This window comes from Ranitomeya imitator, chromosome 5 (assembly GCF_032444005.1).
Source record: "Ranitomeya imitator isolate aRanImi1 chromosome 5, aRanImi1.pri, whole genome shotgun sequence".
Classification (NCBI taxonomy): Eukaryota; Metazoa; Chordata; class Amphibia; order Anura; family Dendrobatidae; genus Ranitomeya; species Ranitomeya imitator.
In genome coordinates, this window is record NC_091286.1 from 27211302 (window position 1) to 27238458 (window position 27157).

At 47.3% G+C, this 27157-nt stretch overlaps 1 protein-coding gene across 2 annotated transcripts in view; it reads left to right on the plus strand.

Moving 5' to 3' along the window:
• The window catches only part of RAB3GAP2 (RAB3 GTPase activating non-catalytic protein subunit 2), a 67335-nt gene that overhangs the window by 35625 nt on the left and 4553 nt on the right, over positions 1-27157 (plus strand). The window contains exons 9-26 of one of the 2 annotated variants that reach the window (XM_069768473.1): positions 576-674; positions 783-931; positions 1024-1103; positions 1208-1297; positions 2170-2309; positions 2531-2747; positions 4130-4273; positions 5133-5215; positions 6524-6588; positions 6789-6879; positions 7168-7295; positions 8078-8291; positions 8769-8866; positions 9194-9299; positions 9633-9793; positions 17005-17233; positions 17311-17496; positions 26999-27111. In XM_069768473.1, the coding sequence (XP_069624574.1) occupies positions 576-674; positions 783-931; positions 1024-1103; positions 1208-1297; positions 2170-2309; positions 2531-2747; positions 4130-4273; positions 5133-5215; positions 6524-6588; positions 6789-6879; positions 7168-7295; positions 8078-8291; positions 8769-8866; positions 9194-9299; positions 9633-9793; positions 17005-17233; positions 17311-17496; positions 26999-27111 (2393 nt within the window). The remainder of the gene's footprint in view (positions 1-575; positions 675-782; positions 932-1023; positions 1104-1207; positions 1298-2169; positions 2310-2530; positions 2748-4129; positions 4274-5132; positions 5216-6523; positions 6589-6788; positions 6880-7167; positions 7296-8077; positions 8292-8768; positions 8867-9193; positions 9300-9632; positions 9794-17004; positions 17234-17310; positions 17497-26998; positions 27112-27157) is intronic. The other variant, XM_069768474.1, reaches the window with a different exon arrangement.

A 27157-nucleotide genomic window follows, 5' to 3' on the forward strand; every position in this document is an offset into this window, starting at 1 on the left:
CGAAGTCACTCTGTTAGCCCCGAGCATGCTGAGATAACACCTTATCCCGGCACGTTCACTCATCACTAGTTATTTGACAACATCTTACTATTTAGGTGTAATATGTTTTCTTTTTTTTCGAGAGGCTTGTGCCATATCCCCACTATTCTCACGTCTTCAGGATAATTAGGAGCTTTACTTACCTGCACCATTTGCATGATTAAGAAATACGTCTCGTACTGAGCTATGGCTGCAAGAAATATGTCATCTGCTAGCAGCATCGGCATCCCTTGGTTGTAATGTTCTGCAGGGTTACACAATCCTCCATTCTCTTACCGCCCCTCGCTCCTGGGACGCGTGCTCTTCAGTACTGGCGCTGCTTCACTGGGTCTAATGCCTACGAGGTGGGGTGTTAGCTGCAAGGAAATGGAGGATAAACTGTGGGTGAATTGAAGGACCCCCCTATAGCTTCAGCGATGCAGCAGCCTGTAATGCCAGTGGTCCAGTGTCTGTAGGACTTGTAGTTCTATTCAGGATACAGTTGGATAATCCTATATCTGATGGTAAATTTACTTTTTTCTTTTATTTTTACCCAGCTGCTGCATCTGGCAATGAAAATGTCCAGCCCCCTCCTCTGGCGTACAAGAAATGGGGTCTGCAGGATATTGACTCCATTGTGGATCACGTCAGTGTTGGTGAGTAAATCAGCCGTGAATACAAGGGCTTTGTGCTCGCTTGTATCGCAGGGGGCACCACTATTGGGGGTATCATGATTTGTTCAGTCTAGACTTCTATGTCTCCAGGTGTCATGGCGCTCTCTCCGTTTGATCAGATGAAGACTGCCTCCGTTTTGGGAGGCTTTAACGCCTCCATAAAGAGCAGCCCCCCCACCATGTCTCAGTATATTACTGTGGGCTCTAACCCATTCACTGGCTTCTTTTTTGCCCTGGAGGTCAGTATCGCAACGGTTCAGACATTTTTGTTGTACTTTTTGGATGATTTTTTTTTTTACTTTCTCATTGTGTCACACATCTGTCATTACAGGGCAGTACGCAGCCATTATTATCCCACGTGGCTCTCGCCGTGGCCAGTAAACTGACCTCAGCCCTCTTTAGTGCCGCCAGGTATTTCTTGTACATTTTCCGTATTATTTGTCGGGATGCGGCGGTTACTATAGGTGTCCACGGTTGTATCATCTGTGAATAATCTCCATCCCTCTGCATTGTAGTGGTTGGCTGGGCTGGAGGAGCAAACACGAGGAGGAACCACAGCAAAAGCAAAAACCAAAGGTCGAGCCGGCCACCCCCCTGGCTGTCCGGTAACAATAACTTGTAAAGATGGCGCTGTTCTTTCTGTGTCTGGTCTGTGTCATTAAATCACCATCTCAAGCACATTAGGGGCCCCGTCCTGGCTCTGAAATAATTTAGGGGTCTAGTTATTAACAGATTTAAGGGGCTGAATTAATTTAAGGCTCTGAAGTTTTTGGAGATCTCATCTAGGATCTTAATTAAAGGGGATATTCAAGATTGGACAAAAGTTCTTTAACTGGGCCAATCACCAGGCCCAGGGTTGATTCGGAGACCACTGAGGCCAGAGATTGGCTGCAGCGGTCATGTGTTGTAGGACCTTTTATAGTCCTCTTTGAAAAAAACAAACCTAAAACTTGTCAGGGAGCAGTAAAGAAGGCGACACTGGACAGACAAGGACTTCAACAAGTAAGTTATGCTTGTTTGGAAATGTTAAAGCATTAAAATTTAGGGATCTAGTCTGGAATCAGAATTATTTAGGGGTCTGAGTATAGAGGTAGGGGGTCTGAATTTAATTATAGGTCTGATTTTTCATTTTGTTCTTACTGGGTCAATACTGTGCACGTGCGACCATCTTCCCAGCATGCGCGGCTCTTGTCAGCTCAAGTCCATATAAAAGTTTTGCAGAACTTTATTTCTTCAATCCTAACTTTTCTAGCTGCCCAGCACTTTCTGGCAACAGAGACATTAGATGATGATGATCGTGCAAGGTCCACATTTGCCCCTCACTTACGTATTGCCCTGTTGGGTTCCTTGTTTTAGCCATTGACCTGGTTTGGTTAACCCATTCCTATAGTTGTCATATAATGCATAGTTGGAAATTGCTCTTGTGGTTTCTAAAGCCGAGCTGCTTATACCAAATGTCTCCGAACTTCACTTATAGATTTGGCCTCCCAGATTCCCGACGTCACGGAGAGAGCATCAGTCTGTCGCCCTGTAACACGCTGGCCGCGGTGACCGACGACTTTGGGAGAGTGATCCTGCTGGATGTAGGAAGAGGAATTGCAGTCCGCATGTGGAAGGGTAATGCTGCCGGCGTCTCGCTCAGTAAATTGGTGCTAGGTCTGGATGAGAGCACATTGTCTGTCCGTGTCCCGAATCTGCAGCTTTAGTTCCGCCGGGTTCTGTGACAACAGAGCTTACGATCTGATATTCTTACACATAGATATGAAGCACATTTAGCAGTATTTGTCATTGTTTTAATGACGCCACAAATAACATTTTCTAATTTTTGCTTGTTTCAGGTTATCGTGACGCTCAGATCGGTTGGATGCAGATAATGGAGGATCTGCATGAGAGAGTGGCCGAGAGAGGACACTTCTCTCCATTTGGGAGTACACAGGGTCCCTGCAGAGTCGCCCAGTTCTTGGTCATTTACGCCCCCAGACGGGGAATCTTGGAGGTGTGGAGCACTCAGCAAGGACCCCGCGTAGGGGCTTTCAATGTGGGGAAACACTGCAGGTGAGGTCTACTTGTGGCGTCTATGGTCACACCATATTTGGGCTGAAGGGTTGATGTGCGTGTTTATAAGCCAACATAGTATGATATTAAAGAGGACAGCAACAGGAGACAAGGGAGGGTCAAGGACCGTTCGCACAGGTTCATGAATGCCAACGGTGTCAGAAAATGGTCCTGCCATACAGATGAGAGAGGACGCGGCCTGACCCCTGGCAGGGCAGACTGTACATCTTCTGTATCGGTACCACAGATAAGCCATTCCCCTAAAGGAGAAAGGAAGAAAAGCTTCGCTAAAAATACCATAAGCAGAGACAGGGCTTCAGGCTGTGTTTGCCTCCAACAGGACACTAGCCTACAATGGGTTAATCTGGTGTCTACCTCCTACGTGACACTAACCTACACTGGCGTAGTCTGCAGGGGAAAAGCTGACTTTTCTCTCCTTTCACGATCCATTTTTTTTTTTTGCGTTTACACAGCCATATAAACTGTAGTTTGGAATTACATCATTCACTTTACCAGTTAGGGTGCTGAAAAACAAGAAATACAAATTTAAGTGGGGGTGAAGTGGTGAAAGAAAAATGTAATGCCATCACTGCTTGTGGAATTCTTTAATTCACAACGTTTATCGTGCTGTAAAAATGACCAGGTATCATGATCCTTAAGGTCAGTGTGATTACTGCCATAACAAACTTTGCTTTTTTGTGTTTGTGTGTGTTTTAGTGGAAAAAAAATTCTTAACTAAAACTTAGCAAAACAATAAATAAAATACTAATAAATAATATTAAAAAAAAAAAAATTTGTTGGTGACCCCGGGACTTTAATGAGTATATTGTTTTGAAAAACTGTTAAAACCCAATTAATAATTTTGTTTATAAAGTTTTATTATTTTTCACTAATATGTTTTTTTTCCTTTTTGAGTCTTGCACCTGTGATGGTTTGATTACTTGTAGTATATAGTACAGTACTTCAGTATTGCAGTATTTAGTACAAATCACCATGTTTTATGGCGCTAAGTAACAAGGTGGTGCATCCTACTGCGGGAAATGGTTAATATGCACTTAAATGGCGGCATTTACTGCCGTTTACTCCTCTTTGAGGGTGAATGAGGGGACTCGGCCCCCTTTAAGGTGTGCCCATCTCATAACGTGATGGCGTATCGCTAGGATATGTCATCACTTTATGATTTGTAGTGATCTGACCTCTGGGATCTCGACTGATCCGGAAAGGAAAAGGTTTACAGCACTGATTCAGAGCATGGTCATCATGGTACGTAATGAGCCCTACAGGACACGGACATCTGAATACACACACACCGCCATACAGCACCGTCCCTGCTCCATGGGAGGAAATTGTGCAAACGAGTCTGACGGGATTCTCTCTTGTAGATTGCTGTACCCCGGGTATAAGATCATGGGTTTAAATAATGTGACAAGCCAAGGCTGGCAGCCGCAGACCTATCAGATCTGTCTGATCGACCCAGTGTCCGGAAACGTCAGGACCGTCAACATCCCGTTCCATCTGGCGCTCAGGTAAGTGGTGAGGAGGGCGTCCGTACTGATGTAATCCTCCATGCAGAGCTGTACATCTGTTTTGCTGTATGTTCTTGCTCGCAGGGTGCAGCTTGTTCAGTGTTGGGTTCGGTAACATTGAGCAGTTTTTCAGGACTAGTGTTGCCTTGTATTATAGGCCGTAAATATTTATAATCCCATTCAGCCTTAGATTAGTCGTCGTCCCCTCCACCCCTATCTCTGGGAAACTCATAGAAACCACATTACTCAGCATTCGGAGAAATTGCATTCTTTTTATACCAAATAATCACATTTTATTTTTTACATTTTTATGTGCCTTTTTATAATGTAGCCGCTTACTTCTGCATTCTAATCCGTTACTCCCTGTGGAACCATGACTTTCTTTTTCTAGTACTCCCCTGAGTGTGCAGGCTCATTCAGTCCCATAATGTATCACTAGGAAAAGCCAGTGTTCCAAATTAAAAGGGAAGCAAACTATGGTCACACTTGGACTTGGCAATCAAAGGGTCAAATAGTGCATCAGCGCTGAAGCCGCAGAGAACAACGCCGAAAGAGGTGCAGAGCTGTAAAAACAAGGCATCATAGAATAAAACTCTGAGCTGCCTTTGCAGTCGGTAGGGGTTAATAACGCAGCTGAGCTTGTAACGTGTCCGTGTGCATCAGAAGTGGTAGAAAGCAGGGATAACAGTCGGGCTTAGACCTTAGACTCAAATGGTTTCTACAATTACTCCCAAAAATAAACCGTAATGTTCACTGCTTCTCTGTCTAAATGTGGTTGTCCCACACCCGGATATGGGACTACAGAATACTGTACATGGTGGTCGCATTGTACCGGAATATAATGTCATTTGTTTTCCAGTGATAAAAAATGTGAAAGGGCAAAAGATCTGCATCTAGTGAAGAAGCTGTCCACGTTGTTAAAGGCCAAAGCCCCAAATCACGGTAAATATTGTATTCTTTTATTTTAAAGAACTAGAAATCTAAGTGCAAACATGAAAAATGGAATCAAAGGCGGCACACAGCTCCACCCGCCGCCTCTGATCAGGGGAGCATAAAAGGGCGGCACACACCTCCACCTGTCACCTCTGATCAGAGGAGCATAAAATGGCGTCGCACACCTCCATCCGCCACCTTCGGGGACCATAAAAGGGTAGCACACATCTACCAGCCACTTCCGGGGATCATAAAAGGCCAGCACACACCTCCATCCGCCACCTCCAGGGACCATAAAAGGCCAGCACACACCTCCATCCGCCACCTCCGGGGACCATAAAAAGCCAGCACACACCTCCATCCGCCACCTCCAGGGACCATAAAAGGCCAGCACACACCTCCATCCGCCACCTCCAGGGACCATAAAAGGCCAGCACACACCTCCACCCGCCACCTCCGGGGACCATAAAAGGCCAGCACACACCTCCATCCGCCACCTCCAGGGACCATAAAAGGCGAGCACACACCTCCATCCGCCACCTCCAGGGACCATAAAAGGCCAGCACACACCTCCATCCGCCACCTCCGGGGACCATAAAAGACCAGCACACACCTCTATCCGCCACCTCCGGGGACCATAAAAGGCCAGCACACACCTCCACCCGCCACCTCCGGGGACCATAAAAGGCCAGCACACACCTCCATCCGCCACCTCCAGGGACCACAAAAGGCCAGCACACACCTCCATCTGCCACCTCCGGGGATCATAAAAGGGCGGCACACATATCTACCAGCCACCTCCGGGGATCATAAAAGAACCTCCACCAGCTGCCTCCGCTCAGGGGATCATTAAAGGGTGGCACACACCTCCACAAGCCGCCTCCGATCAGGGGACTATTAAAAGGCGGCACACACCTCCACCAGCCGCCTCTGCTCATGGGACCATTAAAGGGCAGCACACACCTCCACCGGCATCCTCCACTCTTGATAGTTGTTGGTCCCAAAAGTCTGATCCCTTCTGTCAGATATTTATTTATCCTTTCAGCATGATGTGTCAACCACCTTATCTGACAGGATTGGTTTGCGAAACTCCATTTCTGGGGATAGCTGCAGACCCCATTGGTTGGATACACCTATGTCAGACATTTATGACATATTCTTTGTATTTATGTCTAAAGGTAGAACTACCCCTATAGCTGTAAAAAAGCTGTAAAATTCTGCTTGCCTACAGTCACCACTAGGGGGAGCTACTGTCATACAGAATTCAGTGTATAATTAACGTCTTATTTTTGCTAATTATCTTCCCTTATATTGTAGAACGCTTAGAAGCCGAAGCAAAGGAGATTCTCCTCGATATTAAATATCCCGCCACTAAGAAACAGGTATAGTCCTTTGTCTATATATATATAGATAGATAGATAGATCTTCCATAAAAAAGTATAAATATATATATATATATATATATATATATTTTTTTTTTGTGTGTGTTTTTTTTAAATGGAAGATCCAAGGAGTTTCTGTGGCTTTGCTTTATTACACGGGGAATGTTGTTATAATGTTGATTTTTCTGATCCATCTTCAGGCCTTGGAAAGCCTCCTGGCCAGTGAGCGCGTCCCCCTCCCCTGCCTGACCAGCGTCACACAGACCTTGCTGGACTCTCTCCGGAGTCAAGGTACCAGACTGACATTGACAACTCGTATCTTTATACTCGGGGTATTCTATGTTTCTTAGCCGAGTTGTTGATGTCCTGGAGAAGTGTGCAAAAACGTTTATTATGGTCTCTATGCGTACACTAATGAGTAGATCTAGTCCGTCATGGTGGCGCATCAACCTGGAACCTTGGTGACATTGGCATCCGTCATCTGCGGCTGCACTGGCTCTGCCGCATCACTGTGTCCAGAGGTCCGGGTTACCTGTTGGTGATGGAGATGCACCTGACACAATGTGTATTTTCCCGCAGAGGTGGAGTACGTGGACGAGGGTCTGCTTGGGTTTTGTGAGAACAAATTAAAACTTCTACATCTTTACTCATCTGTGCAAAATATCAGCTCCGACTCACTGGGAACCGATGCCGCAGCGTCTACCAAAGTAAGTACCTGGCAATAGACAACAAAATAATGCACAGGATCAGTTTAATTAGTTTATTTTTATTATTTTAAATCAAGGATTTGTCAAGAATATCCTGGGGTCTAAGGGGTAACTTTTCTTCTTGTGGAGAGTGACAAGCCTGGCATGTCAGAGTGAGGAGACTTGTACGCCATGCAGTGCTGCCCTGGGTCTCTTCAGAGAGGATCGGGACTAGAACTTCAGAAGCGGCACAGTGGCTCAAGAGTTCTAGTCCTCTTCCTCTCTGAAGACACAATTTGCATGGTCAAGAATACCCTGAAATAAAGCGATTTTGCTTTTAATGGGGTGTTTTAGCAATAGGGGAGGGCAAGCCAATAAAATGAGATCCCAGTCCCCCCCACCAGCCACATGACTACGGCTGTTCTCGCACATTAGATCTGGTGATGATCTAAATCCTGCGCATGAAGTTTCCACAAACACTATTCACATGCTAGGAAAAAAAAAAAATCCTGCACTCAGAGTGAAGATTCGTGCAGATTTCTTCGATGGATCTTGTAATAAAAGGTATGTGAGTTGAAATATGCAAATCTGACTTGTGTGAATTTGGTCTAATACAAGCAATTCATCCAATCTCCTCATCACTTTTGTTGACGTACTCACGTTTGCAGCTGGAATACCTATCGAGGTGTAAAAAAAAATAAAATAAAAATAAAGGCAGCATGATCAGCCACAGTGTGTACGGTGACTGTATAGCCTATGTGTGAGTGTCGCTGGTCAGTCTTTACCTCTTCGTTTTCCCCCAGGATCTGGCCCTGCTGCTGAGGCTGGAGGAGGACGAGCTGACAAAGCTTCAGACTTTAATCCGGAACTACAGGCAGGAGCACACGAGAACCGGCGTCCGCTTTGCCGACGATGAACATGGAGTGTTACCAGTGAGGGCGTTCCTGGAGTACCTGGAGTGTGAGCCGGAGGTTATTAATGTGAAGAAGATAAGTGAGGAGGAATACATTGCATTAGGTGAGCACATCCCCGGCCGCACTAGGCATGCTTTTATCATAATTGATGTATTATCTGCAGTTATTATTTGCCACGAATTCAGTTGTACAGACTCCCTGCATATTAAAGTTTGTAGGCCATATGGTGGCCATGCACTCAATGCTTGTCCCAGCGTGCATGGGCTCTAAATATGGCGACGGTAGTAAGCAGCTGCCTGACATCTCTGGCAGTGACTTGTCTCCTGTGAGAATAAAAGATCGGGCATGTTGGACTATAATATGCCCATCTCTTCTTTAAGAGTCATGGCACCTCTATACACAATGGATGGTCAGCCCTGCCGCTGTGTCTGGGATTATACCCCTTTAAATCTCATCTTCGGAGCATCTGCGGGTGTATATAGTTACTCATCCTCCCATGTCATTCTGTTCTTCTCCTTGTACATGATTGCTATGCAGCGTGAATGGCGGCTGTGACTATGACTCATTGTATTTTGCACAGGAAGCTTCTTTTTTTGGAAGTGTCTCCACGGCGAATGCTCCACGCAGGAGATGTGCGAGACCTTGGAGAAGGCAGGACTCGGCCCGCAGCTATTACTGGTACGACATGTGCTTTATAATCACCTGATTGCATCACGGTGCGATATAAGCGCAGCGGAAACTCATTAAATGTCTGTTCACATCACTATGGTCAGAAGATTCACACAATAAAGCGGCTGCAGTGTCTATTACGCCCTTCATCTTTATAGTTTGTTTTTTTTTCTGAACGGTTCACCCCGACGACACCGCTGTGCAGACAACTGCAGCCGACACCACTCACTTGAGTAGATCTGGCTGCAGTTGCCCTGCACGGCGGGTAAATAGGTCACAGACTAGGTTGAGTCTCGGCATTTTACTGGTGTCCTCACTGTTTGTGTCTTGTCACAGTCTCTACTTGTCAAAGTCTGGCTCTGGAAGGAGAAGGAGATCCTGGAGAACACGCAGTCATTGTGCTGCCTCCATAACATGTTGTCCCGACTAAGCAGCATGAAAGGTGCGTGCTGGGAGAAGGGGCTGCGCCGGGAGAAGGGGCTGCGCAGGGAGAAGGGGCTGCGCCGGGAAGATTCATAGGCGGGGTTCTCTCATTTTTGTTTTTCAGCATAAATGTTCTTTTGTTTGAGATTCCTGGTACATGAGAATCGATAATAATAGTAAAAAAAAACCCAGATGGGTAATGTAGTTCTACAAAGATAAGGGTGATGATACTGTATGGTCAGGACTATGAAGGTTGTGGGGGCTGCAGGGGGTGCAGAGTTCTAGACCCCACAGACGTGGCTCTGTATTGGGGGGACACATTGGATCAACCGCTATTTTTATCCTCCGCTAGTGGCCATAGATGAGACTTGGGATTTGCAGTCTGTCTCCCCCTGGTGGCAGCAGATGCGAACTGCTTGTGTCCAGTCAACCAGCAATGGAGCTGCATTATTGTGCGCCCACGTTGGGCACTCCGTGGCTGCCAACATCACCAACACCCTTGCAGAGAAGAAGGTAAGCTGCACAGGTGTACTCTTTTACTGGTCACATTATGAGGATGGTCTGCTGGGTGCACTTATAATTTATTGGTGAAGGCTGCACCCATCATCCTCATTACACTGTGTGCAGAATTATTCGGCAAGTTGTATTTGGATCCCATGATACTTTTTATACATGTTTGTCCTACTCCAAGCTGTTCAGACTTGAGAGCCAACTACCAGTTAAGTAAATCAGGTGATGTGCGTCTCTGTAATGAGGAGGGGTGTTGTCTAATGACATCAAAACCCTATATAAGGTGTGCTTAATTATTAGGCAACTTCCTTTCCTTTGGCAGAATGGGTCAGAAAAGAGATTTGATAGGTTCTGAAAAGTCCAAAATTGTGAGATGTCTTGCAGAGGGATGCAGCAGTCTTGAAATTGCCAAACTTTTGAAGCGTGATCACCGAACAATCCAGCGTTTCATGGCAAATAGCCAACAGGGTCGCAAAAAGCATGTTGGGCAAAAAAGGTGCAAAATAACTGCCCATGAATTGAGGAAAATCAAGCGTGAAGCTGCCAAGATGCCATTTGCCACCAGTTTTGCCATATTTCAGAGCTACAACGTTACTGGAGTAACAAAAAGCACAAGGTGTGCGATACTCAGGAACATGGCCAAGGTAAGGAAGGCTGAAAACGACCACCTCTGAACAAGAAACATAAGATAAAACGTCAAGACTGGGCCAAGAAATATCTTAAGACTGACTTTTCAAAGGTTTTATGGACTGATGAAATGAGAGTGACTCTTGATGGGCCAGATGGATGGGCCAGAGGCTGATCAGTAAAGGGCAGAGAGCTCCACTACGACTGAGACGCCAGCAAGGTGGAGGTGGGGGACTGGTATGGGCTGGGATCATCAAAGATGAACTTGTGGGACCTTTTCGGGTTGAGGATGGAGTGAAGCTCAACTCCCAGAACTACTGCCAGTTTCTGGAAGACAACTTCTTCAAGGAAGAAGTCGGTATCGTTAAAAAAAAACCCCAAAAAACATGATTTCTCCTTTGCCACATTGAGGGACACAGCCCGTGGGGTGTATGCTGCTGCTGCCACTAGGAGGCGACACTAAGTGATACAAAAAAAGTTCTCTCCTCCCCTGCAGTGTACACCTCCTGCTGGCTCTCAGCTAACCAGTTCTTGCTTAGTGTCTGTAGGAGGCACATGGGTCTGGTTCAGACCCCAACGTTTTTATTTTTTAACTTTTCTGTAAATTTTTATTTTTTTAATTAACAGAGTGAAGGGGGCGACGGTTCCTTTCAAGGTTCCGATCTCCCCCGAATCATCAACATGCGAGCACGGCGAGTATATACCTCCCTGTATCCTCCTGTGACGTGGGAAGCCATGCCTGAGCTCACCTCAGGGGCGACTGTTCCTTCATGGTCCCGATCTCCCCACACCGGCAGCAGGCAACCACATGGAGTGTCTCCTCCATGTATCCTCTCCTGGAGCCAGGCCTAATGCCGGACAACTGACCCTGTCCACCCGGACTGAACTCCGTGGATGTACAGAGGCCCCTCTCTATGGCGTCCGAGCAGCCCCACTGTCCCACCTCTGTGAAAGCGGATGGCACAAGGAGGCGGACGGTTCCTCTCCACCTCCCTAACAAAGGGATGGTTGTTTGTGGTTTATCTTCTATCCCTGCACCGGCAGCAGAACAGTAGATTGCGCGCGCTTCCTCGGCGCTGAAACCCAGTCATGGCGGCAGCTCCATGCCGGGACACCCACCGATGGTGAGTGGATCCAGTCAGCGGTGGCCTCTGCAGTGAGATATTCATATGCTGACAGGCAGCCTCAGCTTCCCTGTGGCCCACCTCCCTGAGGTAACGCTCCAGCCGGCTGCAAAAATGTAGCCCCTGGCTTCGGCCGATGTGTAGCCGCATCCCGGAAGCTGCGCCCGCACTATGGCACGCTAAGGCGGCTCAGCCCACCTTTTCTGGCGCTTCTTCCCTGGCACGGGAGCGATCGCTTCCCTCATCAACGCTGGTATTGCTCATGCCGGCTGCAGAAATTTAGGCCCCAGCTTGGGCCTATTCATGGAAGTCACGAGGCTCCACCCACAGTGTCTGTGGCTCCGCCCCCCAAATTGGCGTCTCTCGGCGAGACTTTACCACCTCTGCAACACCAGTGACCATCTTGGTCCACCCTGCCGGCACACAGGGGTGATGGTTTTACATTAAAGGGGCACAATGACTCTGCGACCGAGTAAGGAAGTACTGCATAAAGGTGCATATTCCCTAGTCTTAAAGGCACATGACCCGTATTCCCTGGTCTTAAAGGCACAGGATCAGTGTTCCTGGTCTTAAAGGCACATGACCAGTATTCCCTAGTTTTAAGGGCGCATGACCAGTATTCCCTAGTTTTAAGGGCGCATGACCAGTATTCCCTAGTTTTAAGGGCGCATGACCAGTATTCCCTAGTTTTAAGGGCGCATGACCAGTATTCCCTAGTTTTAAGGACGCATGACCAGTATTCCCTAGTTTTAAGGGCGCAGGACCAGTATTCCCTAGTCTTAAAGGCACAGGACCAGTATTCCCTGGTCTTAAAGGCACATGACCAGCCTGAAGCCGGTCACCCTAAATGAGCTCAGGAGTCCTCCGCCGCCGATCCCAGCTTATCCCAGAGTACCTAGTTCCTTGAGAGGACTTCGTCACTAACCGCAATCCATGGATTCTCTGACAAGAGATTGAATCCCTCCGTGAACCCTCTGTGGCTCGGAGTGCTCGCAGGACCAATATAGATGTCCCTTTCCTTCATGCGAGCCGTCGGCTAGCAGGAGCCGTAAGTTTTCTAGAAATGTACAGGTGTCTAGAAACGTACACGCGCCTAGAAAATGGAAGTTTCATTTCCTGATCCCTCACCAATGATTTGCTGAGAACAAGACTTTGAATATGGATCGGATATTGCCTTGGTTCTGGACTCACCAGAACTTCAGAATAAGATGGATTCGCCTATTGATATCATCAACCAATCTCTGTAGATTGACGAGGACTTCGGTTCTACTCTAGATCACGCAGTGTCCCTTGTGAGGAAACTAAACTCCCTCGCAGAGCATCTGCCATTCACCCGGACAGGTACCGTCCGGATAAGCGATCCACTGGACAGAAACCTCTGCAAACGTCGTATCCTTTTTCAGCCAATATGCAAACATGTGGGGTGTCCACTCCACGTATACCCACCTAAGACATGAGATGCCATGCCTGGTCTGATTCTTAAGGGCGACGGGTCCTCTTAAAGGGCACCGATCTCCCCACACCATCGATAGACGAGCACATGGAGTGTCGCCTCCATGTATCCTCTTCTACAGCCAGGCCTAATGCCGGACAACCAGCCCTGTCCACACAGGGACCTTAACTCTGTGGATGTACAGAGGCTCCCCTTTTGGCATCTCCATCTCCACTTTTTAGCAGATGATGCAAGAAGGTGGACGATCCCTCTCCACTTCCCTGTTAAGAGGATGATGGATCGAGGGTTCATCATTTTATCTCCGCACCGTCAAAAGAGAGCGGCGATTAGTAGGAGACGTTTTTTTTCCTAACCTTCTGCATGCAGCCGCGCATTCTGCCACTTGGCATATTACCGGGTAGAATCTCCTGTGGTATACCTACCAATATCCCTACCCGATGGGTCATCAATTAAAAATACGAACTGTCAGATAGCAAATCTAGTTCGTTCTGTTTTGCAGCCTCCAGTTCAGCACTCTACCCTTCCTTAGCCGCCGCATGGGTTGCTAGAGCAATGGTCTCTTGGTCAGAGACCTTAACTATTTTGATTTTTTTATAGACTCAACCAGCAGTGGATCAGTTGTCCAGGACGGTCTAGATCTAAGGGATCTTGGTTCCAAAATGGGGACCGAAAAGTAAGACCGACCCTTAACCTCAAACTTCTACCAAGCTTGACAAGGTCCTCCTTCTTCGGATGGAGTTCCTCCGCTCAGCCATTACTTCAACGGAAAAAGGTGGAGTTTCTGGCATCCACCGACATTCGGGATGCTTACCTTCACATTCCTGTTTCCCCTCTTCAAAAATTCCTTCGCTTTCCCTTTCACGAACAGCATTTTCAAATCACGACCTTGTCCTTCGGCCTTGCTACTGCACCCAGAGTGTTCTCAGGGGTTATGGCGGCTGTCACGTTCCTCTTGCACCCTAGAGGCGTGGTCGTCCTACCCTTTCTGGTCAACTTTTTAGCCGCTCTTCCAGCCCTGCGCTGAGTCGTCTATCTCTTGCTATACCTTCTCTCTCCTGGGCTGGCAGCTAAACTTAGACAAGTTTTTTCCTCTTTTCCAGCCCAGCAGATATCCTTTTATAAGGATGATCCTGGAATGTTCCAGAAGGTTGGCGATTCTCCCTTGAGACAAGGTCGTGGCCCTTCAACAGGGAGCTTGCACACTTGTTCACTCATCCCCTCATTCCATTCGATTTGCTAGGAGGGTTCTGAGGAAAATTGGTGAAGACCATGAAAGCATTTTCCTTCGCTCCTCTCGTTTTCTGCAGGTCAATCAGGCTTTCAGAGGGTAGTCTCTGAGCTCCTTCCTCATCCAGGGGAGATCTTTTCTCCCGGTTCAATAGTGACTACCGATGCCAGTCCTCTTCTTCTGATCATTGTTCTGGGGATCCGAATGGTACGGCTATTTCTACGGCAGGTCCACTGCCTTCTGGCGGTTCACTCAATCCATTTCAATCGGACAATCCCACGTCTGTCCCATACGTCAATCATCTAGCAGGTCCCCACGGTCAGGCGTCATGGCTGAGGTACCTCACATTCTTTGTTGGGCCACGATCTATCATTTGGTGATCTTGGCACTACACATCTCAGGAGTAGAACTCTGGGCGGCGGATGCCGTCAGGATCCCACCTCATGTGAGTGGGAACTTCACCCCGAAGTCTTCCATCAGATCTGTCTTCTCTGGAGCACGCCAGATGTAGGTCGGATGGCATCCAGACTGAACACCAATATACTCTAAGTTCATGGTTCGGCCTCCAAGTCCAAAAGCCATCGCAGTGCATGCTCTGGTCCTTCCATGGTACCAGTTTCCTTCACCCCTCTTCCACTACTTCCGAGATCATTTCAGAAGCAGGAAGGGCCCCAGTGATCCTGGGAGATCCGCACTGACCATGTCAGGTTTTTTCTCGTTTGCGGAACTAGTATTTTTCCGTCTTTTTGCAACAAAACTGCAAATATGGACTTCCTTGCAGGGAGTCTTCACATGTGGTTCTTCCCTATCGCATACCGTTAGATCTTTGGGACCTTAATGGTCCTGGGAGTCTTACAGTAGACTCCTTTTGATCCGGACAGACTTTACTATCAGGGAAGGTCGCCCTTTTTTCTGTGCGATCTCCTCATCCTGACGAGTCTTCAGAGCTAGCCGCTCTGTTCTTTCAGACTTTTTTCCCTTATTACCATCAAGGCAAGGTTGCCCTCAGGCCATCTCCGTCCCTTGTTACCAAGGTGGTATTATATTCCCACAGTTGTGAGGGCATCGTTCTTCCCTCATCTCTTTCCGCACCAGTCCACATAACTGAATGGGTTCCCCATATTCTGAACGTGGTGAGTGCTCTGAGTAGGTACGTCTCGAGGACTGTGTCCTTCTGAAGGTTGGACACTTGATTTGGGCTACCTCACTGTAAGAGGACGGCTTCCTGACAGTTACAGGAAGGTTTTAGCCGTTTCATCGGCCATGTTAGCTTGATGGATTTGTTACACCATCCAGGAGTCCTTCCATGTTAGATGTCAGCCTATCTCCCTGTGTATCGAGGTTTCTTGGATTCTAGGCACCAGGCGTCGGCACAGCACGCCTGCAAGCTTGCGAGATCGTCCAGTCCGCTGCATTCTTAAAGCTCTATAATTCCCACACTTCCACAGATGTGAGTCTGGACAGGCGGACTCTGCAGGCCGCGGGGTCGCACTTGTAAGTAGCGGTTACACAGGGCCTGATCTGATGTTGTCCCCACCCAGGGACTGCTTTGGGACGTCCCACGGTCTGTGTCCCCAATGAGGCGAAGGAGAAGTAGGGATTTTTGTGTACTCACCGTAAAATCCTTTTCTCTGAGCCATTCATTGGGGGACACAGCTCCCACCCTATTATTAGCTTGTGCTTTTTTTATAATTTAACATGCTATACTCTCATATATAATGTGACTTGTTATACGCCCATATATTGTTTATTGATCTCCTAATGCTTTTGCACCAAACTGGTTAGCTGAGAGCCAGCAGGAGGGTGTATACTGCAGGGGATGAGCTAACTTTCTTTGTATCACTTAGTGCCAGCCTCCTAGTGGCAGCAGCATACACCCACGGTCTGTGTCCCCCAATGAATGGCTCGGAGAAAAGGATTTTACGGCGAGTACACAAAAATCCCTATTTTCATGCAGGACAATGCTCCATCACATGCCTCCAACTACTCCACAGCGTGGCTGGCCAGTAAAGGACACAAAGAAGAAAAAATGACATGGCCCCCTTGTTCACCTGATCTGAACCCCATAGAGAACCTGTGATCCCTCATAAAATGTGAGATCTACAGGGAGGGAAAACAGTCCACCTCTCGGAACAGTGTCTGGAGGCTGTGGTGGCTGCTGCACACAATGTTGATCGTAAACAGATCAAGCAACTGACAGAATCTATGGATGGAGGCTGCTGAGTGTCATCATAAAGAATCGTGGCTATATTGGGCAAGTTTTTTGGGTTTTGTTTTTGCATATCAGAAATGTTTATTTCTAAATTTTGTGCAGTTATATTGGTTTACCTGGTGAAAATAAACAAGTGAGATGGGAATATATTTGGTTTTTATTAAGTTGCCTAATAATTCTGCACAGTAATAGTTACCTGCACAAACAGATATCTTCCTAAGATAGCCAAATCTTAAAAAAACCCACTCCAACTTCCAAAAATGTTAAGCTTTGATATTTGAGTCTTTTGGGTTGATTGAGAACATAGTTGTTGATCAATAATAAAAATAATCCTGTAAAATACAACTTGCCTAATAATTCTGCACACTGTGTATGTTCTTGTGTCTTTAGAGTAAGCCCTGCTCGTATTCTGTCCGTCACATCTTCTGCTCTCTCATGTCTGACTTCTCCGTGCTGCTGCCTTCCTGTTAGCTCTCAGGCTCTGCGCCTCTTTACTGCAAATTAAGATACCATTTATTTATAAATAGTGTCCACTCGTTCCCACCGACCTGACATTAGATCTTCTCCTAGTTTCCGAAATCATTGCAGGAGGATGATGGCGAGTCCATGACGGACTCCTGGGAAGCGTTGTCCCTGGACACGGAGTACTGGAAGCTCTTATTGAAGCAGCTGGAAGACGGTCTTATCCTCCAGACACTGCTGCACTGCAAGGTCCTGAAGAAGACGAGTAAAGTATCCTCCCTACAGGTGGAGCCCCTCGGGAAGCTCTCCATTAAGAAGCTTCTGGAAAGCGGGAAAGGTGAACGGAGGCGGCAATTTATCACATGACTCTCCTATATACAGTGTATTATGTTCCTCACTATGTCTTGTTTCCAGGCGGCGTTGCGGACACCGTGGCCAAGTGGGTGTTTAAACAAGACATTTGCCCTGGGATTTTAAAGCTTGCCCGGGAGAAGAGCGACTCTGAGGAGCACCGAGCACAGGAGCCCGGGGAGACCAGCAACATGGCGGTGGCTATTGTGGAGATGCCAAAGTCAGAAGATGCCAAGGAGGAAAGTCAAGGTAACTGGATAAATGCCATTAATTTGTACGAGCAAATCCAGGATGATATTTATATGAATACATTCCTAATCCTTGCACATACAAGGGATTAAGAGAGACTTAAAGGGGTGGTCCGAAACTAACATATTAGATTGACATTAAATAGATTGATAATTAGAATTAAAATAAATATTTTCTAATATGCTTTAATTACAAATTCTGTATCGTTCCCTCACTTCGCTATCTAACTGATTTTTTTTTTACCTATTTTGTTTGACTCTTTATTTGAGAACACCAGGGTGTGCAGGGATACTGAAACAAGTCTCTGACCCCACCCTGAAACAAGTATCATCAGTGACGTCTGTTTCAGGGGGATTGTGTTAGTCCTTGCTCTACTGAGGAAGGGTGAAGGCTAGGGTTGAGCGAAACGGGTCGTTCATTTTCAAAAGTCGCCGACTTTTGGCAAAGTCGGGTTTCATGAAACCCGATCCGACCCCTGTGCGGGGTCGGCCATGCGGTACGCGACTTTCGCGCCAAAGTCGCGTTTCAATGACGCGAAAAGCGCCATTTCTCAGCCAATGAAGGTAAACGCAGAGTGTGGGCAGCGTGATGACATAGGTCCTGGTCTCCACCATCTTAGAGAAGGGCATTGCAGTGATTGGCTTGCTGTCTGCGGCGTCACAGGGGCTATAAAGGGGAGTTCCCGCCGACCGCCATGTTACTGCTGCTGATCTGAGCTTAGGGAGAGGTTGCTGCCGCTTCGTCAGAAGCAGGGATAGCGTTAGGCAGGGTCCATTAACCACCAAACCGCTTGTGCTGTAGCGATTTCCACTGCCCAACACCACCTTCGGTGTGCAGGGACAGTGGAAGCTACATTTTTTTTTTTTTTTCCCCCTCAGCGCTGTAGCTCATTGGGCTGCCCTAGAAGGCTCCCTGATAGCTGCATTGCTGTGTGTACGCCGCTGTGCAAACCAACTGCTTTTTTCAAAGCACAAATCCTCTTGTTCCTTCCTTTCTGCACAGCTATCTTTTTGGTTTGTACACACTTTTTATTTAATTTGTGCATCAGTCCACTCCTTATTGCTGCCTGCCATACCTGGCTGAGATTACTGCAGGGAGATAGTAATTGAAGGACAGTTCCTGTTTTTTTTTTTTTTTTGTGGGAGATTAAGATTGACATTTCTGCTAGAGTGCCATCCCTGTCTGTGTCATCTCTCACTCAGTGGGCCATAGAAAGCCTATTTATTTTTTTGCTTGATTTTGGTTCTAAAATCTACCTGAAAAAATCACTACATCAATCAGTGGGAGAAATATATTGGCCTCAGGGCTTGTGTGCCACTCCTGACTCCTGTGTGCATCATCACTCACTCAGTGGGCCATAGAAAGCCCTTTTTTTTTTTTTTTTTTTTGCTTTATTTGGGTTCTAAATTCTACCTGAAAAAATCAATAAATCAATCAGTGGGAGATTAATATTGGCCTTTGGGCTTGTGTGCCAGTCCTAAGCGTGCCATCTCTCTCTCTCAGATAGTGGGCCATAGAAAGCCTATTTATTTATTTTTTTATTGGGTTTATAAATTTTCCCTGGAAAAAAAAAAAAAAAAAGTGGGAGATTAATATTGGCCTCTGGGCTTGTGTGCCAGTCCTGAGCGTGCCATCTCTCTCACAAATAGTGGGCCATAGAAAGCCTATTTATTTATTTATTTTTGGTTTTATAAATTCTCCCTTAAAAAAAAAAGGGAGATTAATATTGGCCTTTGGGCTTGTGTGCCAGTCCTAAGCGTGCCATCTCTCTCTGTCTCTCAGATAGTGGGCCATAGAAAGCCTATTTATTATTTTTTTTATTGGGTTTATAAATTTTCCCTGGAACAAAAAAAAAAAAGTGGGAGATAAATATTGGCCTCTGGGCTTGTGTGCCACTCCTGACTCCTGTGTGCGTCATTTCTCACTCAGTGGGCCATAGAAAGCCTTTTTTTGTTTTATTTGTTTTCTAAATTCTCCCTGAAAAAATCATTTTATTTTCTTTGGTTTCTAAATTCTTCCTGAAAAAATCATTTTATTCTATTATTTTTTTTTCCTAAAGTCTCCCTTAAAAAAAAAAAAAATATCAAATCAGTGGGAGATTAATATTTACATTTGTGCTTCAGTGACAGTCCTGCGTGTGTGGCATCTCTCTCATTTGTTGCCACCAACAACAGAGTGTGTAACATTGTGCCTGATTTTCGTTGTGGTCTCACTCACCTGTAAAAGGGGTAGCTAAATCATACTGAAGTTATAGCTCACCGTGTAATTTGTGTGACAGCAACAAATACCGTTAGTTTGTTTACGTTTTTAAAACAATGAGGAAGTATGGTGGAAGAGGTCGTGGCCGGGGGCGTTCATTGTCAGCTGGTAATGAGGGTAGTGGTAGTGGTGGAGCATCAGCTGGTCGTGGGAAAAAAAATATTGCACCTAAGTCTGGAGCTGTGGAGCCAGGTTCGTCGTCTGGCTACACAAGGCCTCGAACGCTCCCTTTTCTGGGAGTAGGAAAACCGCTTTTAAAGCCGGAGCAGCAAGAGCAAGTTTTGGCTTATCTTGCTGACTCAGCCTCTAGCTCTTTTGCCTCCTCTCGTGAAACTGGTAAATGTCAAAGCAGCGCGTCGTTAGTGGATGTTCACGGTCAGGGACAAGTCGCTTCCTTGTCCTCTTCAGCAAAAACAACAACAGAGAAGAATGCAGCAGGCGACACAACGGGTTACTCCATGGAGCTCTTTACACATACCGTCCCTGGCTTAGAAAGTGAAGCAGTTAACAGTCCATGCCCATTACAAGTTGAATCTGACATGGAGTGCACTGATGCACAGCCACAGCCAGACTACTATGCTGGTCCTTTGACTCAGACCACAACATTACCCTCGCAGGGTGCTGATCAAGAATCAGACCCTGATGAGACTATGTTGCCCCATCACGAACGCTATACCACCGACCGACACGGTGACACAGACGAAGTTGCACACGAGCTACAAGAAGAGGTAATAGATGACCCAGTTCTTGACCCCGATTGGCAGCCATTGGGGGAACAGGGTGCAGGCGGCAGCAGTTCTGAAGCGGAGGAGGAGGGGCCGCAGCAGGCATCAACATCGCAACAGGTTCCATCTGCCGGGCCCGTATCTTGCCGAAAACGCGTGGCAAAGCCAAAACCTGATGGAGGACAGCGTGGCCATCCGGTTAAAGCTCAGTCTGCAATGCCTGAAAAGGTATCCGATGCTAGAAAGAGTGCAGTCTGGCATTTTTTTAAACAATATCCAATTGATCAGCGCAAAGTCATCTGTCAAAAATGTTCAACTACCTTAAGCAGAGGACAGAATCTGAAAAGTCTCAATACAAGTTGCATGCATAGACATTTAACCACCATGCATTTGCAAGCCTGGACTAACTACCAAACGTCCCTTAAGGTTGTAGCACCCTCGGCCAATGAAGCTAGTCAGCAACGCAACATCCCTTCCGGCAGTGTAGGGCCACCATTTCCCGCACCACCTGCAGTATCTGTGCAGGTTTCTTTGCCAGGCCAAAGCAGTCAGGGTCAGGGAATCACCAGTTTCGTAGTAGGAAACACTGCATCTAGGGCACCGGTGGCAACAATACCATCTCCCACCGTCTCTGTCTACCATGTCCACCGGCACCCCCGCTAGTTCCACGATCTCCAGCTCTCCAGTCCAGCTCACCCTACATGAGACTATGGTTAGAAAAAGGAAGTACTTAGCCTCGCATCCGCGTACACAGGGTTTGAACGCCCACGTAGCTAGACTAATCTCGTTAGAGATGATGCCCTACCGGTTAGTTGAAAGCGAAGCTTTCAAAGCCCTGATGGACTACGCTGTACCACGCTACGAGCTACCCAGTCGACACTTTTTTTCCAGAAAAGCCATCCCAGCCCTCCACCAGCATGTTAAAGAGCGCATCGTCCATGCACTCAGGCAATCTGTGAGCACAAAGGTGCACCTGACAACAGATGCATGGACCAGTAGGCATGGCCAGGGACGTTACGTGTCCATCACGGCACACTGGGTAAATGTGGTGCATGCAGGGTCCACAGGGGACAGCAAGTTTGGGACAGTTCTGCCTAGCCCACGGTCTAGGAAACAATTGGCTGTAGCCGTTCGCACCCCCTCCTCCTCCTCTTCGTCCTCCTGCAGAAGCGAGAGCTCGTCCACAGACCGCAGTCGCACAACCACTCCATCCGCAGCTGCCACTGTTGCACACCAGGTCTCCCATTATGGGGCAGCTACTGGCAAACGTCAGCAGGCTGTATTGGCTATGAAGTGTTTGGGCGACAACAGACACACCGCGGAAGTTCTGTCCGAGTTCTTGCAGAAAGAAACGCAGTCGTGGCTGGGCACTGTAGATCTTGAGGCAGGCAAGGTAGTGAGTGATAACGGAAGGAATTTCATGGCTGCCATCTCCCTTTCCCAACTGAAACACATTCCTTGCCTGGCTCACACCTTAAACCTGGTGGTGCAGTGCTTCCTGAAAAGTTATCCGGGGTTATCCGACCTGCTCCTCAAAGTGCGTGGACTTTGCTCACATATCCGCCGTTCGCCCGTACACTCCAGCCGTATGCAGACCTATCAGCGTTCTTAGAACCTTCCCCAGCGTCGCCTAATCATAGACGTTGCAATAAGGTGGAACTCAACACTGCACATGCTTCAGAGACTGTGCGAACAGAGGCGGGCTGTTATGTTTTTGTTGGAGGATACACATACACGGGCAGGCAGTAGGATGGCAGACATGGAGTTGTCAGGTGTGCAGTGGTCGAAGATTCAAGACATGTGTCAAGTCCTTCAGTGTTTTGAGGAATGCACACGGCTGGTTAGTGCAGACAACGCCATAATAAGCATGAGCATCCCCCTAATGCGTCTGCTGATGCAAAGTTTGACGCACATAAAGGATCAGGCGTCTGCAGCTGAGGAAGAGGAAAGCCTTGATGACAGTCAGCCATTGTCTGGCCAGGGCAGTGTACAGGACGAGGTAGCGGGCGAAGAGGAGGAGGAGGATGATGGGGATGATTATATTTTTAATGAGGAAGCTTTTCCGGGGCCACTGGAAATTGGTGGCGCGGCAAGGCCGGGTTCTGGTTTTTTGAGGGACACAAGTGACGTGGATTTGCCTGAAACTGCCCCTCAACCAAGCACAACCGCAGATTTGAGAACTGGAACTTTGGCCCACATGGCGGATTATGCCTTACGTATCCTCAAAAGGGACACACGCATAACTAAAATGATGAATGATGACGATTACTGGTTGGCCTGCCTCCTTGATCCTCGCTATAAAGGCAAATTGCAAAATATAATGCCACATGAGAACTTGGAACTAATATTAGCAACCAAACAATCAACTCTTGTTGACCGTTTGCTTCTGGCATTCCCTGCACACAGCGCCCGTGATCGTTCTCACACGAGCTGCAGGGGCCAGCAGACCAGAGGAGTTAGAGGGGCAGAAATCAGAAGTGGCGTTGGCCAGAGGGGTTTTCTGACCAGGTTGTGGAGTGATTTTGCTATGACCGCAGACAGGACAGGTACTGCAGCATCAATTCAAAGTGACAGGAGACAACATTTGTCCAGTATGGTTACAAACTATTTTTCATCCCTTATCGATGTTCTCCCTCAACCGTCATTCCCATTTGATTACTGGGCATCAAAATTAGACACCTGGCCAGAATTGGCAGAATATGCATTGCAGGAGCTTGCTTGCCCGGCAGCTAGTGTCCTATCAGAAAGAGTATTCAGTGCTGCAGGTTCAATACTAACAGAAAAAAGGACTCGTCTGGCTACCCAAAATGTAGATGATCTAACCTTCATTAAAATGAACCACAACTGGATTTCGAAATCTTTTGCCCCACCTTGCCCGGCTGACACCTAGCTTTCCTATGAAAAGGTCTTGCCTGTGGACTATTCTGAATGCCTTTTCCAATCTCGTAATTTTCTGCACCTGATTGTCCAGCATACGACATGTTTACACCTCACTAAATGGCCAAACTCCCCACACGGGGCCGTGGTATCGACACTTGGCGACAGCACCCGTGAGAGTGCAGTTTGTCTGAAGAGGTGGGTGAGCCCACTTTTGGTCGACGGCACTGCCACTGGGTCCCTCCTAGTACAATAAAGTGTCTCTGGCGGTGGTGGTGCGCACCCAACGTCAGACACACCGTTGTAATATGAGGGGCCCTGGGCCTGTACCGCCGGCCACAAGACAGTTTCCCCCCACCCCAGCTCAAACAGTGCTCTACCACTTGCAAAATTATCTCACAGCTCCACCAATGTTTAGTCTATGCGCTGACATCCTTCAATGCCTGCCACTGACAATACCATTGTATTGACATTTTTGTTATGTTAGGCCTTCGATGCCTGTCTGTGGTCACTCCTTCCACTAGGCCTCCACTGACCACACCACTGCTGCCCGTGTACCCCTGTAACCAATTTAAAATTGCCTACAGCCATGTGTTATTATTTTAGGCCTTCGATGCCTGTCTGCGGTCACTCCTTCCACTAGGCCTCCACTGACCACACCACTGCTGCCCGTGTACCCCTGTAACCAATTTAAAATTGCCTACAGCCATGTGTTATTATTTTAGGCCTTCGATGCCTGTCTGCGGTCACTCCTTCCACTAGGCCTCCACTGACCACACCACTGCTGCCCGTGTACCCCTGTAACCAATTTAAAATTGCCTACAGCCATGTGTTATTATTTTAGGCCTTCGATGCCTGTCTGCGGTGACTCCTTCCACTAGGCCTCCACTGACCACACCACTGCTGCCCGTGTACCCCTGGAACCAATTTAAAATTGCCTACAGCCATGTGTTATTATTTTAGGCCTTCGATGCCTGTCTGCGGTCACTCCTTCCACTAGGCCTCCACTGACCACACCACTGCTGCCCGTGTACCCCTGTAACCAACATCAGAAAATATAAAAATAAGTATTTTGCTTATAAAAAAGAAAATACTGGAGAGATATCAAATGCAGACATTTTAACATTAAAAACAAACACATACAACAAAAATCTGGTACAGTACTAAAAATGGCCACCAGCTACAATAACTTTCTCCTGCAAGTAGTTAACTGAAAGGTTTTTTCAATTTTAAACACAGATATGGCATCCACCGAGTGTTGTACTGTCGCGTCTTCTTTATATTATTGCCAAGAAGATGCAAAACAATGAAAATAATAAAATCATTATTTACCAAAAAAATAGAGTAAGTCAAAACCACATTGCAAATAAACATTCATTACAAATAAAGAAGCAGGGCGCGTCCGAGGGTGAGTATATACCTAATAAGAATATAATCACCCTCGGACGCGCCCTGCTTCTTTCCGACAGCCTTCCTTCCTAAGAATCAGCCCTTCCGTGGTGTAGAGAGAGGGTTTGTTACACTCCAAGGTGTTCCCCAGGTTGCCTTTCCTGAGCTTCGATCTTCCGGCTCTCGTTTAGTAGTTGTTGGAAACTACGCTGCATTGGGCCTACAAATTGGGTATGGGGTGTAGAGAGATGGTGTGTTACACTCCAAGGTGTTCCCCAGGTTTCCTCTCCATTGCTTCGATCTTCCGGCTCTCGTTTAGTAGTTGTTGGAAACTACGCTGCATTAGGCCTACAAATTGGGTATGGGGTGTAGAGAGATGGTGTGTTCCACTGTAGAGAGATGGTGTGTTCCACTCCAAGGTGTTCCCCAGGTTTCCTCTCCATTGCTTCGATCTTCCGGCTCTCGTTTAGTAGTTGTTGGAAACTACGCTGCATTAGGCCTACAAATTGGGTATGGGGTGTAGAGAGATGGTGTGTTCCACTGTAGAGAGATGGTGTGTTCCACTCCAAGGTGTTCCCCAGGTTTCCTCGCCAATGCTTCGATCATCATGCTCTCGTTTAGTAGTTGTTGGAAACTACGCTGCATTAGGCCTACAAATTGGGTATGGGGTGTAGAGAGATGGTGTGTTCCACTCCAAGGTGTTCTCCAGGTTGCCTTTCCTGAACTTCTATCTTCAGGCTCTCATTAAATTGTGGTTAAACGGAACAACTGCATTTGGCGTACTAGTTGGTTTGGGGCCTACTATCGGTGTCTGCCGCTCCTTGCTGTTCTCCTGGTTTCCTGTCCTGAAATTCCGTTTTCAGGCGCTCGTTAAGTAGTTGTTAATGTTAGACTGCATTTGGCCTACTAGTTGGGTTGGGGACTACTATCGGTGTCTGCCACTCCTTGCTGTTCTCCTCCACTGAACAAAGCTGTGCCGCCTGTTTACTACTGTTGCCAATTTTGAACTGCATTTCGACTACTTACTGATTTGGGCCTACTCTCTGTGTCAGCCTCTCATTCCAGTTGTCCTCCACTGCAATGCCCCCTGATTAGTCCTGTGTTACCAATTTTGAACTGCATTTAGCCCACTTTATTCTTTGGGCCTGTATCTGTGTTTCCTCCTCATCCTGCCCATTGCCCAGCCAGTGATAGATGAGTCTGCTGGTACATTGACCCATAACGCAACATTTCCCGTGCACGCTACACTGCAAGATTGTGACCCTGCTGAAAGTCAGGTCCCCCTTCCCGCATACCATACCACCTTACACGGGGACAAACAGGAAGGTGCAGATGAAAGTGCAGGTTCCTTCATCAGGTGGTTGGAGGAATACTAGTTGGCGACGTCACTGGCACAGGGCCTCTCATGGTACGCAAAAGTGTTGCTGCCGGTGGGAGGCGCCCCCGCCGTGCAAACACACCGCTGTACTTTGAGGGGCCCTGTGCCAGCGCCAATGCCAACGAGTGGGCCCCCCCTGCTTGCTCAGGTTCACAGCACTTGCAAAGTTGAAATACTTACCTCTCCCTGCTCCACTGCCGTGACGTGGTCCAGATTTCCTGGGCCCACTAATTACTTGAACCAGCCCTACCCACCACAACTTTAGCCAAATGACCCCCAATTTCAAATGCCTTCCAATTATTATAAGGTAAATTACGCTTGACAAGCTTCATTAAGAAGAATGGATGGTTTTGACATTAAAATGGGCACTCTAGGTGTTTTCCTGGCCCCCACTCACTGCCGACTATGCTGCCCCATTGACTTGCATTGGGTTTCGTGTTTCGGTCGATCCCGACTTTACGTCATAATCGGCCGATTTCACTCGACCCGACTTTTGAGATAGTCGGGTTTCGCGAAACCCGGCTCGACTCTAAAAAGGTCAAGGTCGCTCAACTCTAGTGAAGGCATGTATGGGGTGGTAGGGAAAAGGAGTGGGTACAGAAAAACAGAGGGGTAATGGGGTGAGCAGAAAACCTCTGTATAGAAATCAATGGGATGGAGAGATGTGGCTGGTATGTTGAGAGTTAATTTCTCTCCTGGAGTATAACTACTGGGTACACTGGGCTTGGCTCTAGAGGCTGGGCTCCATGGAAAAAAGCTCAGCACTATAAAAGACAAAGGCTCGCAATACAAGAGAATGACAGCTGGGCAGTAAGCGATAACTTGTCTAAACTTCTTCGTTGATGCATATATCGATTTGTTTGTTTCTTGTCAGTCGTAGATCTGCTGTATTCAGTGTACCAGCATTTCCCGTGTAGTCTGGATCTTGACGTGTTGCTCGCTCACTGCTGCTGGGAGTATATGGTTCAGTGGAACAAAGATCCCGAGGTGAATGGTTGTCTTATCTGCACTGATGAGTCCGTAGTTAAAGGGA